The following is a 14,683-nucleotide window of genomic DNA, read 5'->3' as shown; positions in this document are numbered from 1 at the left end:
CCACATAACTTTGGCCAGTATACTTTACTTGTATTAGATTGTTGGATTGCAGCCAACAAAACACTGGCAACATCCCAAATAGTGGAAGAAAATGACAGAAGATTGATTCATTTGTAATTATCTTTCATCCAGTTTTTCTTTCCAGATATTTAAAGATAAAAAGACATAATGAATTATTCACAGTGTGTGCACAGAATGACCTGAATCTAGGAAGTAACATAACTGTACATTCAGCGAAGTCAAATCAAAGTGTGCTCACATGAACTCACAATACTCATCCTGCAATTAAGTTGCTAATGTTGGCTTACCCCTTTGGGTACATATTCACACCATCTGAACCTGCCTTTTTTTTACAGAGAGCCCCTTCTGTACTCCCTCTCCACATCAGTGCTATCAATACTATGCTATCAATATCAGTCATGGCAAACACACATGTGGACCGGAGTATGTAATTATGTTATGTAAACTACCTTGTAAAATCTATTATTGGGTTTACTTATAGACCTGATGCATCAGAGAAACAAGTGTGCAGCCATCTATAGAATTTTGTCTTTGAACTTCCGTTTTTGCGGTTGCTCTATAGCAGAAGAATGTAAGAATCTTCAATAGCAGAAGAATAGTCAGATTCAAGTTCAAAACACCTTTTACGTCATATGAACATGCATATGTTTATGTCTTACGAACTGGGCAGTGGAGGTCAGCTTTCTTTTTTTAGATGTGTCATCAAGGCAAAAACGACAACTCAAGGTTGCTCCAGTGACATTATCATAGTGGCTTTCTCTGGTTCTGAACATTGCAACCAGGCACTGCAAATGTGCTGAAGTTTTGCTTGGAAAACATGCAATGGATTGCAACATTTAGGGATTCATTCTGATTAATAAAAATAAGTGCATGTAATCATATCTACTAAAAGTGGAAAAAATACAATGATAAAATTATAGATAAAAATGTTAGGATAGGACTCCTTTAAAGACCCTGGCCCAGAATGGATGGATTGGAGAAACTGTACTTGGTGTTTAACAGGCATGTCTATTCTTTGTTGGCAGTGCTCGGTATCCTGTGGAGGAGGTGTTCAGCGCAGACTGGTCAAATGTGTCAACACTAAGGCCGAGCTCGAGGATGAAAATGAGCATGTGGATTGTGATCATGAACCTCAACCAAAGAACACAAAGAAGTGTAACATTCATGACTGTGACAGCGCCCCCTCTGGTGAGTGGAGCTTTGTGAGCTAGAGACAGTGAATACATCGAACACTAAATAAAAACATACACTTCATCTTTGAGCTGCCATAGCCAAAAGGGATTTTTTTCTTCTTCTATGGCTTGGACAAATCTGTACACTTAGTATGCTTTGGTAAATATGGTGTGCATTATTGTGAACTGCAATTACCTGGCAGCATGAATACTAATGGCATTTGTAGGTTTAAAGAAATTGCCTTCCATATATAAGCAATCATACTGAGAGAGGCAGAAAAATCCACTTTTCTTTGTGTTTGCTATTGAAAGCTCCATAAAGTGCAGCACCTTTAGATTGGTTTGGCTTGATTATTGCTGGTTGCTGAGGACTGTGCCATTTACGGACCCCTGACTCCTCCTCCTCTGCTGCTCTTTTGTCATGGATCACTGGAGATAGAAGACACCTATGTGCGCAGTCCAACCAGACGGTGATTATTCTGATATATAAAGAGAACAACACATAGGTCTTTCATCTGAAACAAGAGTTTCACATGAACCAGAGTTGCAGTCTCAGGCAAATAAGATGAAAAAATTGTAGCTTAAAGAATCTTAGCTCTAAAGTCAACATTAAAAAATGACATTTACAACCCATTCTACCTATGTAACGAGACATGTTTCCAGTTGAAACAGAATTTTCAAAGAGAATTGACTTTAAACCTTCAAGCGTCGAGTTTTTAGTCAAATTTACAAGAATCTTATATTATTGAAATATTGTCCTTAACTTGAAGTTCACAGATAGCAGTTATCACCAAATTGGACAATTTCAAGCAAGAAAATGTCCCCTCTTAACCTTTACTCCTTCATATTCCTGTGAAGATTTCCAGTCAGAAACACAGCTCACCTGGCTTACAGCCTTTAATTACCATCATCATCATCACTTTGAAATGTACCGCCAGGCCTGTCATGTGTTAGTCCTAAGAAAATTGCTTTAGCTCAGTGTGCTAATTAAAATGTTATTCTTGATGAGCGGTTTGGTGGTGCATGTGTTTAATTCCTTACTTTTTAAAATCGAGTTTTTAGTCAAATTTACAAGAATCTTATATTATTGAAATATTGTCCTTAACTTGAAGTTCACAGATAGCAGTTATCACCAAATTGGACAATTTCAAGCAAGAAAATGTCCCCTCTTAACCTTTACTCCTTCATATTCCTGTGAAGATTTCCAGTCAGAAACACAGCTCACCTGGCTTACAGCCTTTAATTACCATCATCATCATCACTTTGAAATGTACCGCCAGGCCTGTCATGTGTTAGTCCTGAGAAAATTGCTTTAGCTCAGTGTGCTAATTAAAATGTTATTCTTGATGAGCGGTTTGGTGGTGCATGTGTTTAATTCCTTGCTTTTTAAAAGAAATGATCCAAGAAATCCACCCACGTTTGATTAGTTTTGGGGAAATGTTTGCTTATAATTATTTCAATCCAGTGGAGGTCACTAAAGGAGACTTCATAGTTATTAGCTGGAGTGCAATGATTTTATTTCTAAAAAATAATTATGCCACCATGTTATGTGCAAACTTTTTCTAGGTGAAAAACCTCAACTTTTGATATATTATTCATTTTAATCCATACAGACTTTTCAGAGCTTCAGATGATGTTCCGTGCCAGACTTTGAATTTTGTCATTCATGTGAAGAATTTCATAATTTGTTCAGTTTCTAGGCAGTAACCTTTTCTAAGATGCACTTCTTTAGACTCTTCAAGTACAAACTGTAGTATTTAGGGCAAGACTAATGGGCCTTGTTTTCATCTGGTATTAAGATTAATTTTCAGTGATCCGATCATTGAAAATAAGAACAGAAGTAGTCAACTGAGGTGCATACTGGTATTAAAATAAGTTTAAAGTTCCTCAAGACACTCTTTTGTCACAATCTACATCACTTCCGTGGTAGCACTGAGTGTGGTGCACAAATACTATCGACTAAACAAACTCACGTTAGGCAGATTATTAGCAATTGGGAAAGGAAGCAAATGAAAAGGATAAAGCAGCTGCAATTTCAGCTGTAGCCTGTATGTTTTGGTACAACACAGCAAAGTTTGAATCACTTGTTTTTGGTGCATTTTCTAACAAAACGTCCACAATGATTACGTATTAGGTTAGTGGGCGGCGGTTGGCGGTCTTTTGTGGCTGTCCAAATGCATTCGACCACATGAGTGACAACACTGCATAAGCAAACAGATAAAAAAAAAATTCCGACTACCTCTGGAAGTGGTCAAAAGTGAATAAGCTCAAAACATTTTAGACCCATTTACAGTTACCTACAGTTAGCGTTGTCTACTTGTGATCGGATTGAGTAAAATACATCTTATACTAGGTGTAAACAGAACCTAGGTGTCTACATGACCTCAGGGAACCACATCTTACTGTCTTTCACAGCCAGGTGTATTATTCCACCTATCACAAAGACAGATAGTTGTGTTCTTGACTAACATATTTTAGGCATGAAGCTACTTTATTTAACAAGATTTATATGCTTATAACCCTGTGTTGCTGTACATCTTAAAGCATTGTGTTAAAGGGGTCATAGGATGCTACATGCACTTTTACAAGTTGTTTGAACTGAAATGTGTGTTGGCAGTGTGTGTACACAAGCACCCTATAATGATAAAAATCCACCCAGTGTTTTTTTTAATCATTTTAAATGTTTTCCCCTTTCTCAAATCGAGCCGATATCACCTTGTAGCAGGTGTAAATTATTTCTGCACCCACCCACTGTCCGTTTACTAATGGTCTGAGGAATTCTCACACAAAAAAAAGGCAAAAACTGTCTAAAATTGTCTATGTGAGGCTGCCTCAACTTTATTCTCATTATTCAATCATTTGGTTAGTTGACACTGGGTTAGATCCAAGCTCCCAGCTTTTCACAGTCAATTCTTGACATCAACAGTATTCAGGATCTCCTTTATTAGCTGCACTTTGTTTCAGTTTGTTTGTTGGTGGTGGATTGTGACTTAATCAGCTACTTGATCAACTGCCAAAAACCTGTTTCTTTTGGCTCAGATTGTCATAGTGTCAGCTGGAGGGTCTCACAGTCTTTTGTGATACTAAGGGGAAGTTTCACTGATTTTCTATCCTGGGTGCCTTCTGATTAAGAATTGCTTTCTCATTGTGGACTTCCCCACTCTAGATTTATAAATCATGGCATCCCAAAGGGCTATTAATAATATTGCTTTTTTTCCTTTTGCCTCAGATAATAACCTCTTTTGGCAAGGCATGCTGTAGCTCAGAGCCCCTTCACTCCTGATAGTGTTTTGGATGTTGAGAGAGGTCTTGCATAACTGTTTGGAATGAATTATTTTGGCATTGTCCGAATAGATCACAAGTGGATTTTCATGCCATTTCAACTAAAGCCAGCTGTTACCTACTTGCACAGTTTAATGCTGTTGTATAACAAGTTAACCCAGTGTTGCTGTACATCTTAAAGCATTGTGTTAAAGGGGTCATAGGCAAACTATGTTACAGACTTTTCATTAAAACCCTAAAGAATCATATCAACTTGTGGAAAATGGGCATCCTATGACCCCTTTAACATACTGTATGTAGTAAGCAGTATGCAAAACACATGTAAATGTACAGTATTTCCCAGAGGTCTTAAAGGCTTAATTGAGTTTTCAGATATGTTTGAATGAAGTCCCCTGTTTTCTCATATTTTTTTTCCCACAACTTCTCAGATAAAAATATAATAAATGAGACAATTGTTGACATACAGTGTGAGTATACAGCTCTAAAATTAATGTGGATAACATGGTTTAGATTGTTTGTTCCTGGAAGAATTTTAAAGGGAAAGTTTGAGTTCGTGCTGAAATTTATGATGTTTGGTTTCTGTTAAATCTCATTGCATACAGTGGGGAAAATAAGTGAGACATTAAAGAGATCTTGTTTGTGATTTTGTTTTTCTCGATCCTATAGTTTGTTCTGTCTATATACAAGCATTTTAACACCCAAAATTACATCAGTTTTAAGGTGATAGGACAAAAAACAGCCAGACAAAAAAAGAAAAGAAAAAAAAATAGTTTCAGCTGCAGAGCAAATTATTCATGTTTTGATGGAAGATTGCAAAGGCATGCATATTTTCCTGTGGAATAACCTGCTATATGTAATAACATTGAGGAACTTGTATTTAAGTAAATAAACCAATTCATATTTAATGTTAAAGGTTAGGGAAATCCCTAACTGAAAAAAATGTGTTTTTGTGGGATTTAGTTGCCTTGAGAACAGCCTTAAGTCTTCTGAGTTTTCGTTGCCAACTGGATGCTCATTTACTTTGAGTACTGATTGAGTGACCAAAAATAAACACAAACTACATTTCCTGTATCTCTCAGGCTCCTCAACATTATTTAAAACCACTCTTACAGGATGTTGGGGAGATGGGGTGAGTTCAGACCGGATTAATGAGTCCTCTGCCAGCCGAAGGCCACTGTGTGTCACGGGATTTGGGCTGCTTCTCTGTGTGGAATAAATAATGTAAATACAGTGTGTGTGTGTGTGTGTGTGTGTGTGTGTGTGTGTGTGTGTGTGTGTGTGTGTGTGTGTGTGTGTTTGTGTGTGTTTGTGTGTGATTGAATGTGCAAGTCTTGCATTATCTCACACACTGTGCTTTTCAATGATTGAGTTGAGGTTAATGTTCATTCATGCTTAAACTTAAGAACACTCTGATTATATCTGAAAAAATAATTAAAAGCCATAATTAAAATAGTATATACTTGAAAATATTGGACAGCATGATTGTATGGTACAGTTAAGCTTTCATCTATGCAGAGACCCTCGGAGTAAGAGGGAGAAGATGAATACTTTTATTCAGCAAAGACACAACAAATCATTTAAAACTGACAGTAAAAGACATATATAAAGATTCTCAAATAAATTCTGTTGAACTTTCTGTTGATCCTGAAAAAAAATAAAAGTATCATGGTTTTTACAATAATTTTAAACAGTACAACTGGATTTATAGTATGTGTAGCCTATATAAAGAATATGGCAGTTGCCCAAAACAAACAAAGTATTTTAATACTGGTTATATTAATAGAAAATGAACAATAGTGATCACAATGTTAAGGTAAATGATGGACATTTTTGGTGGATGGGTTTTTTTGAGCCACATCAAGTGTAAGCCAAATCTCACTGCCTGGTTGGCATTTGCATCATCACAGCAGCAAACTCTAACTATATATTTGCATACATTTATGAGGCTAGGCTGTACGCCCAATGAGACTGCAATTTAATCAATCAAGATGCTTGCTGTAAAATTAAGTGTCATAAAATGAAATGTCATTAGGCCCTAATTCATCCTCTTTTTGTAATAAAACATTACTGTTCTTTTTAGTTAATGGTCAGTCCATTAAATCTGTTTTTTTTTTTTGCTGCTTGTTGATTTGGCCTGCAACCTTATATGGCACTGGCACTCACATTTATTGTCAATATGGTAAGTGTGCTGTGAATCACATATAACCTGTGACTGAATGAACTTTGAATGACAGGATCATGGATGAGCAGACACCATGTGAAGTGTTGTGGGCTTTAACTTTCTTTGAGCTGTCAGGACATGACAGCTTTCACAGGCTGGTAATGAGGTGTACGTGAGCACAGAAAAAGCAAAAACTAGGACTTCATGTGAGATGCAAAATATGCACTGCATTACATACTCAAGGTCTTACAGGCAGAAAACGATTGCATGCTTGTAATAAATGTTTTTTTTTCTGTAGCAGCTGGTGAATTCTGTAGCAATCTGAAAAACTAAAGCTTTGTATAACTGCTTTCTCATTCCTAGTCTACACTGAAAAAAGTTGGTGTAGAAACAGTTTGGTAATATTATGCATTATACCCTCATTATTATGCATTATGAGGGTATTCTATTCTTAATGCATTATAATGCATGCATAATGCTTTATAAACAACCTTTTAATATGTTGTATCATCCGATAAATAATCATTACATTACATTATAATACCTACCTATTTGTGTTTATAAGAGCATGATGTGTTATAACACCAGATGGAGCTTGCATTTATAATGCATCATAAGGGTATTCTTAATGCATTATAATGCATGCATAATGCCTTATAATGTGTTTTATCATCTCTTAAATAATCGCAACAATAGTAATAATACTTGCCCATTTGTGGTAAAAAAGCAAATACAAAAAGTTCAAAGCAAATGTGTCATAACCCATTCAAGATATCAAATGGCTGCTTAAAAGAAGACTTAAAGGGTTAGTTCACCCAAAAAGGAAAATTCTGTCACAAGTAAAAAAAATACTTTTTTGCGCAAAGAAAACAAAAATAACGACTTTATTCCACATTTTCGTCTCTACTGCGTCACTTTGGACGCGCGTTCACGATAGTCATGATACTGTCGTGAACGCGCGTCCGTTGCAGTAAAAAAACTGCAGACGAAAATGTGGAATAAAGTCATTATTTTTGTTTTCTTTGCGCAAAAAAGTATTCTCGTAGCTTCGTAACTTTACAGTTGAACCACTGATGTCACACGGACTACTTTGTCGATCATCTTGGTACTTTTCTGGACCTTGAACGTGGTAGTTACCTTGCTGTCTATGGGAGGGTCAGAGAGCCCTCAGATTTCATCAAAAAATATCTTAATTTGTGTTCCGAAGATGAACGAAGGGTAGCCTATATAAAGAATATGGCAGTTGCCCAAAACAAACAAAGTATTTCAATACTGGTTATATTAATAGAAAATGAACAATAGTGATCACAATGTTAAGGTAAATGATGGACATTTTTGGTGGATGGGTTTTTTTGAGCCACATCAAGTGTAAGCCAAATCTCACTGCCTGGTTGGCATTTGCATCATCACAGCAGCAAACTCTAACTATATATTTGCATACATTTATGAGGCTAGGCTGTACGCCCAATGAGACTGCAATTTAATCAATCAAGATGCTTGCTGTAAAATTAAGTGTCATAAAATGAAATGTCATTAGGCCCTAATTCATCCTCTTTTTGTAATAAAACATTACTGTTCTTTTTAGTTAATGGTCAGTCCATTAAATCTGTTTTTTTTTTTTTGCTGCTTGTTGATTTGGCCTGCAACCTTATATGGCACTGGCACTCACATTTATTGTCAATATGGTAAGTGTGCTGTGAATCACATATAACCTGTGACTGAATGAACTTTGAATGACAGGATCATGGATGAGCAGACACCATGTGAAGTGTTGTGGGCTTTAACTTTCTTTGAGCTGTCAGGACATGACAGCTTTCACAGGCTGGTAATGAGGTGTACGTGAGCACAGAAAAAGCAAAAACTAGGACTTCATGTGAGATGCAAAATATGCACTGCATTACATACTCAAGGTCTTACAGGCAGAAAACGATTGCATGCTTGTAATAAATGTTTTTTTTTCTGTAGCAGCTGGTGAATTCTGTAGCAATCTGAAAAACTAAAGCTTTGTATAACTGCTTTCTCATTCCTAGTCTACACTGAAAAAAGTTGGTGTAGAAACAGTTTGGTAATATTATGCATTATACCCTCATTATTATGCATTATGAGGGTATTCTATTCTTAATGCATTATAATGCATGCATAATGCTTTATAAACAACCTTTTAATATGTTGTATCATCCGATAAATAATCATTACATTACATTATAATACCTACCTATTTGTGTTTATAAGAGCATGATGTGTTATAACACCAGATGGAGCTTGCATTTATAATGCATCATAAGGGTATTCTTAATGCATTATAATGCATGCATAATGCCTTATAATGTGTTTTATCATCTCTTAAATAATCGCAACAATAGTAATAATACTTGCCCATTTGTGGTAAAAAAGCAAATACAAAAAGTTCAAAGCAAATGTGTCATAACCCATTCAAGATATCAAATGGCTGCTTAAAAGAAGACTTAAAGGGTTAGTTCACCCAAAAAGGAAAATTCTGTCACAAGTAAAAAAAATACTTTTTTGCGCAAAGAAAACAAAAATAACGACTTTATTCCACATTTTCGTCTCTACTGCGTCACTTTGGACGCGCGTTCACGATAGTCATGATACTGTCGTGAACGCGCGTCCGTTGCAGTAAAAAAACTGCAGACGAAAATGTGGAATAAAGTCATTATTTTTGTTTTCTTTGCGCAAAAAAGTATTCTCGTAGCTTCGTAACTTTACAGTTGAACCACTGATGTCACACGGACTACTTTGTCGATCATCTTGGTACTTTTCTGGACCTTGAACGTGGTAGTTACCTTGCTGTCTATGGGAGGGTCAGAGAGCCCTCAGATTTCATCAAAAAATATCTTAATTTGTGTTCCGAAGATGAACGAAGGTCTTACGGGTTTGGAACAACACGAGGGTGAGTAATTAATGACAGAGTTTTCATTTTTGGGTGAACTAACCCTTTAATGGTAACACTTTACAATCAGGTTTCATTTATTAACTATATTTAATTAATGCTTTAGAAGTATTTTTCATTGTTAGGACATGTTAACAAATGTGGTTAAATAATGTTAACAAATGGAACCTTATTGTAAAGTGTTATAGACTTAACTTTTGTTACTTTATTTAAAGCAGACAAAGACCACTTCTGAACATAAATACTTGTGACATGTTCATTCGCATTTTTTAAAAATCCATTGTGTGCATAGGAACACGATTTCAGTGTGTGTTTTGTGAGAAGTCTGTGTTTATACATGAGGCTTTTGGAGACAGAGATTTTTGATATAGTAGAAAAGTAATTGAGACATGGGTCACACAACATCACTTCTCCCACTATGTGCCTGTGAACAGAGTGGCAGTGTGGGAAGGAAAGGGTCTGCTGGGGTTTTGGTGAAGGGGGTGCAGCGTGTGATCCCACTGCAGCTGGGGCCCCTGACCCCACTGATGTCAACACACTGTGTGATCTAGCAGCATGAGGAGATGGTGTCGTGATAAGATGTGAATGACTCCTTCTGTTAGAGGCCTATCCAGTGGAAATGCCCTGAAAATTCATTTAGTAGGACTGTCTGTAACACTTTGCTTCTGTAAATTTGTGTTGTAAACCCTTCTTTGTTTTTGGTCTTTGCTCTAAGTGCTTTTGGTCTTATCACTATTTCAAACAAGGCTAAATATGAGGCATTTAGAGTATGCTTTTAATCAGCCTTTTACTAGCATACATGATGTCTTCTAAATGGTATTCAGAGAGAGAAAATATTTATTGTCTTGCTGAATGCTTTAAAAAATATGCCCAACAAAGGTAAAACTGGTACACCAGAGATATTTTGTGGCCAATGTGGCAAAATATGGTATTTTTATATTCCAAGCAATATAAAATGTAATTAATTTCTCATTTCAAATATGAGAATAAATAAATAAATATAAAAGTTTAAATAAACATAACAGCTGTTTTAAGACTTTGTGAGGTACAGACACTGTACATGATTTCTAGATCAAGATAAAGATTTGCCTAGTGGTTTTCTTCACACACTCTTAGCATAGCAGGACCATTCAAAATAGGACTCACGTTCATTTCAGGACTTGCTATTGGAATCCTTGTTATGGAAAGGCTTGAATAACAGGAGTGAATTTATAATGTATTAAGGATTTGTCAGTGTGTTGGACTTCCAGTGCTCAAGGGATCCAAATCCATCAGCATGCTCATCATATGACCCCACATTTTATGGGGCTTTTAGAACATAATCCTAGAAAGTGACTAAACAGAATCTGTTTTATAGCACAATGTTACTGGAGAGCTCGAAATTCAACAATGAACGTATTATTCTCTTAATACGTAATAAGAAAAAAAATTGCTTTAAAGGACTCAGAAATTAAAGTTCTGGTCAAAAGAAACTAGATAATGCAACATTTATTTATTATTATTATTATTTTTTTTTTTTTTACTGCTTCAAAATGCTGACCAAATTTTCATGATGTGCCACTGGCGGTTCTAAAATTGATTTTAAGATAAAAAATTAGACGACAAAGAATTAACTTGACGGAGTTCAAACTCAAAACACACGGCGTCTTAAAAAGTCTTAGATCTTTGAGTTCAGCTCATGAAAAATGGGGGCAAAAACAAAAGTGTTGCGTTTATAATTTTGTTCAGTGTAGATAACCAAGATAAAAGGAATTCTATTTAAATTTGACAGTCTGTGATGTCTGAAATTAATATGACTACACTTTTAATGACCAATGTCAAACTGCTCTGCTTGACAATATTTTCTTAAAATTATTCCTGCTTTTACCTGTTGAGTAAACAGAGGACAAATTATTTTCTCCAAATGGAATTTTGGCTTGTTTTTAAATGTACTTTTTTTTTTTGTATGTAATGTACAAGTAACGGGTCCCACTCACCTGATCCGAGTGGGTCTCGAACCCGGGTCTCCGGTGTTCAAGGAGGCTAAAAACTACAGCCACTAGTGCGCCTCTTGAGATCAGGGGAGTGAGGTTTACCTGCACAGCACCTACTTGCTGGCCTCCATTACACTCACCCCCCTAACCCCCAATCCCATCCGGGTCACGGCACCAATGTAACGGGTCCGATCTCGAACACGGGTCTCCGGCGTGGGAGGCCGGCGCACTAACAAGGAGGCTTAAGACTGCAGCCACTAGTGTCAGTCGCTGGTGCGCCTCGAGATCAGGGGAGTGAGGTTTACCTGCAGAGCACCTACTCACTGGCCTCCGTTACATACATTTATATCACTATACTTTGTGTTTTATTACCTTGCCATTAAATTACAGAAAAATGGTTAATGTTGCTGTGAGTGTTTCTAATACAACAGCTGAGGGAGTGATGGCAAATTTGACATCTTTCTCCCCCCTACGTTGTTAACTAATGATGACTTCTACTTCTGAGAACCTCGGAAATGTGACAAGGATCCTTAATTATGTTTTGTTGTGCAGCCATTACAATTTGATTTTAATTTCATAAATGTTTTTTGGTATATATTTAGTCAACTTGATTTTATTTCAGGTATTCACAGCATCAGTGGTGTGTGTGATTTGTTGTCGCTTCTCTTGAGGTGTCTGTGTTGCTGTAATGTGTTGCCTGGCTTGAGGATAAATGTGTGAATGCACTAGTGCATGTATCTCGCACAGGTGGTGAAGCAGTCTCGCCTCTCTAGAGCAGTCCTAACTGCAGTGTCTCTCATGTTTGTTCTCTGTGTCTTTCAGGTCAGTTGTGTTTACGGGACCATTTGACATTACGGTTCTGTCGAACTCTCCAATGGCTCGGCCGATGCCAAGTGCCTTTGGTCCGCACAAAGTGCTGCAAGACCTGCGGGCTGCCATCACGGGGCGGAGATCGCACCGCAAGTCGCTGAGATACAGGGGGATAGCAGAATGACTGTTGTAAGCCAGGGAACACAAGATTATGACACACGAATACTCAAAGCAGATATGGACCAATCCATTGTTGGACAGACTTTCGTCTGGTCTGGTCAAGCTGTTGCCATTGACCTACAGTTCATCAGGGAGCCACTTTGTCCTTACATCCTTTAACACATACAGTAAGTAGTGCTTATTTCCACCCATCATCTCAGATAAGTGGTAGTAAAGCAGAGTGGACCATCTTGCCATCTCACTATAGAGTAATGCAGGGATGATGTAATTTTAGCATGTATAGTTGGCATTGTAGCTCTTCCGGTTCACCGTCCCAAAGTCATTGGGTTTATTGAATGGGTTTTTGGTTAAATGCCTAAAATAAGTTTTGTGCATAACACAAGCTCATGATGTTTTCATTCTGTGGCATAACATACATCAGTAAAACCCCCTTGTCATTTTACTTTTCTTGTCTTGAAAAAGTTGGTTGCTAACAGGAGGCTAAAATGGGACTACAGAGGTTGTAAGTGAAATTAAACATCATCACTCGAATATGAAAACTCATGTACTCACTAATTCACTTTCACAGCATTGTTGTGTAACAACTTTCAGCAAACTTTCAGGGAAAAAAGTTTTTTTAAGAGTTGTCAGAAGCTCAATGGTGGTGACCTTGAAGTCATGCAACTGTGGACGATTGTAAGCTTCAAAATTCTTTATGTGAAGAGTAGCATTACGAACAAAATGTTTAAGAATCAAACTTGTATTGGTCACAGAGCTTATTTTCTTCAATAATCCAAAAGCCAATGGAAAAAATCCTGTTGCTTTTTTAGTGAAGGGAACCAGGGTGATGCCAATTTCCAGGTTGGCCTATAAATATACACATCAGAACTGCAGTAACTACTATAGTAATTTAATTTTCTTTTCTGATTAGCTGTTGATGGAAAAATCATATCTTTTAACTTTAGGAATTTAGGACTGCAGTTCAAGTCGTCCATTTTTTTTTCTTCATTTGAACCACAGATAACCACAAAGCTAGAGCACAATTCCACATAATTGCAAGGTTGCAGATGTTTCTATTTATTGAAGCTGATGGCAGATCAGATGTAAAACCAGTAATGAAGTACCTGGTGCTGCAACATAAACTGGTGCTAAAGGTAGTGAGCGCTAAGCTCCTCACTCAGTCTAGTGTTGGCTGGTACTTGAATTCTATACACACTATTTATGCCTTAATTGTATATGTCTGTATTACTCTTTGGATTAATAAACATATACACAGAATAACAGTTCAGTGTCCCACTTTTCAAAATGTATACAACATAGAATAGCTTAATGTCTGCTTTCACAACATATAAAGGATTTATTTTTAATGCAGTCATTATCTTTATAGTATTGTATGCTTCCAGTATATGAGATACAACTGTTAAATAGAGACATCAGTTCAAAGAAAAACTGTCAAGATGTTTGTCAGGTACATGAAATATTACACTAAGTAAATGTTTAGTTGTTTTTGACCTTTTATAATACATGACCACTAACTGTGCATTCAGTCTTAAGGTGCGGTCACATCTGCGATATTTTGCCAAAGTTTTGTGGGCAAAAAAGGTCTATTGTCAATAGTGTAGCGATGTATGAAGCTTAGTTCACACAGAAGTCACTTTCAAACCAAGCAGCTTTATGTTGGTCAACACTGAATTTGCGTGATTGACTTGAACAAGTTACCAAAAAAACAATTCCTGATCACGTGGAATTCTAATGAAATGGCTGGATTTCACCCGCAAAAAAAAAAAAATTGCTGAATGACAGTAAACAAAAGTCACTTTCAAACCAAGCTTTCGCTTGCCAAACTCCAGATTGTGCAGATTCCTATTTAAATGATTGCATATCTCCCATGAAAATTAGCCAAATAGCTGTACATGTGACCACACCTTGAGTTGTAGCCTATGTTGTATAAACTGTGCTGCATTCTCTAACTAAATTATAAGTTTTGATTTGCTTTAGGACAATTTCAGAACATTTCAGGTATCATTTCTTGGTTTTATGTGAAAAAATTGATTATCTGGAAAAAACCTTAGCACATTTTCATCTAATATTCCGTCTCTGCATGACACTTACTTCACTTCCATCACTTCCATCACTCGTTCATCCAGGGACCATGTGAAGTAGCTGCAGTGTACAATATTTGTTTTTGTTGTTT

The 14,683-nt window shown here is 36.7% G+C and overlaps 1 protein-coding gene across 1 annotated transcript in view; it reads left to right on the top strand.

Annotated features, from left to right (window-relative positions):
* The window catches only part of adamts7 (a disintegrin-like and metallopeptidase (reprolysin type) with thrombospondin type 1 motif, 7), a 73,332-nt gene extending 59,049 nt beyond the window's left edge, over positions 1–14,283 (top strand). The window contains exons 23-24 of the mRNA XM_016484012.1: positions 1,047–1,209; positions 12,343–14,283. Of these exons, the coding sequence (XP_016339498.1) occupies positions 1,047–1,209; positions 12,343–12,491 (312 nt within the window). The 3' untranslated portion in view covers positions 12,492–14,283. The remainder of the gene's footprint in view (positions 1–1,046; positions 1,210–12,342) is intronic.
* Positions 14,284–14,683: the final 400 nt, after the last annotated feature.

Source organism: Sinocyclocheilus anshuiensis, unplaced genomic scaffold, assembly GCF_001515605.1.
Source record: "Sinocyclocheilus anshuiensis isolate Anshui unplaced genomic scaffold, SAMN03320099.WGS_v1.1 scaffold773, whole genome shotgun sequence".
Taxonomy (NCBI): Eukaryota; Metazoa; Chordata; class Actinopteri; order Cypriniformes; family Cyprinidae; genus Sinocyclocheilus; species Sinocyclocheilus anshuiensis.
This window is presented reverse-complemented; position numbering and strand designations above follow the sequence as displayed.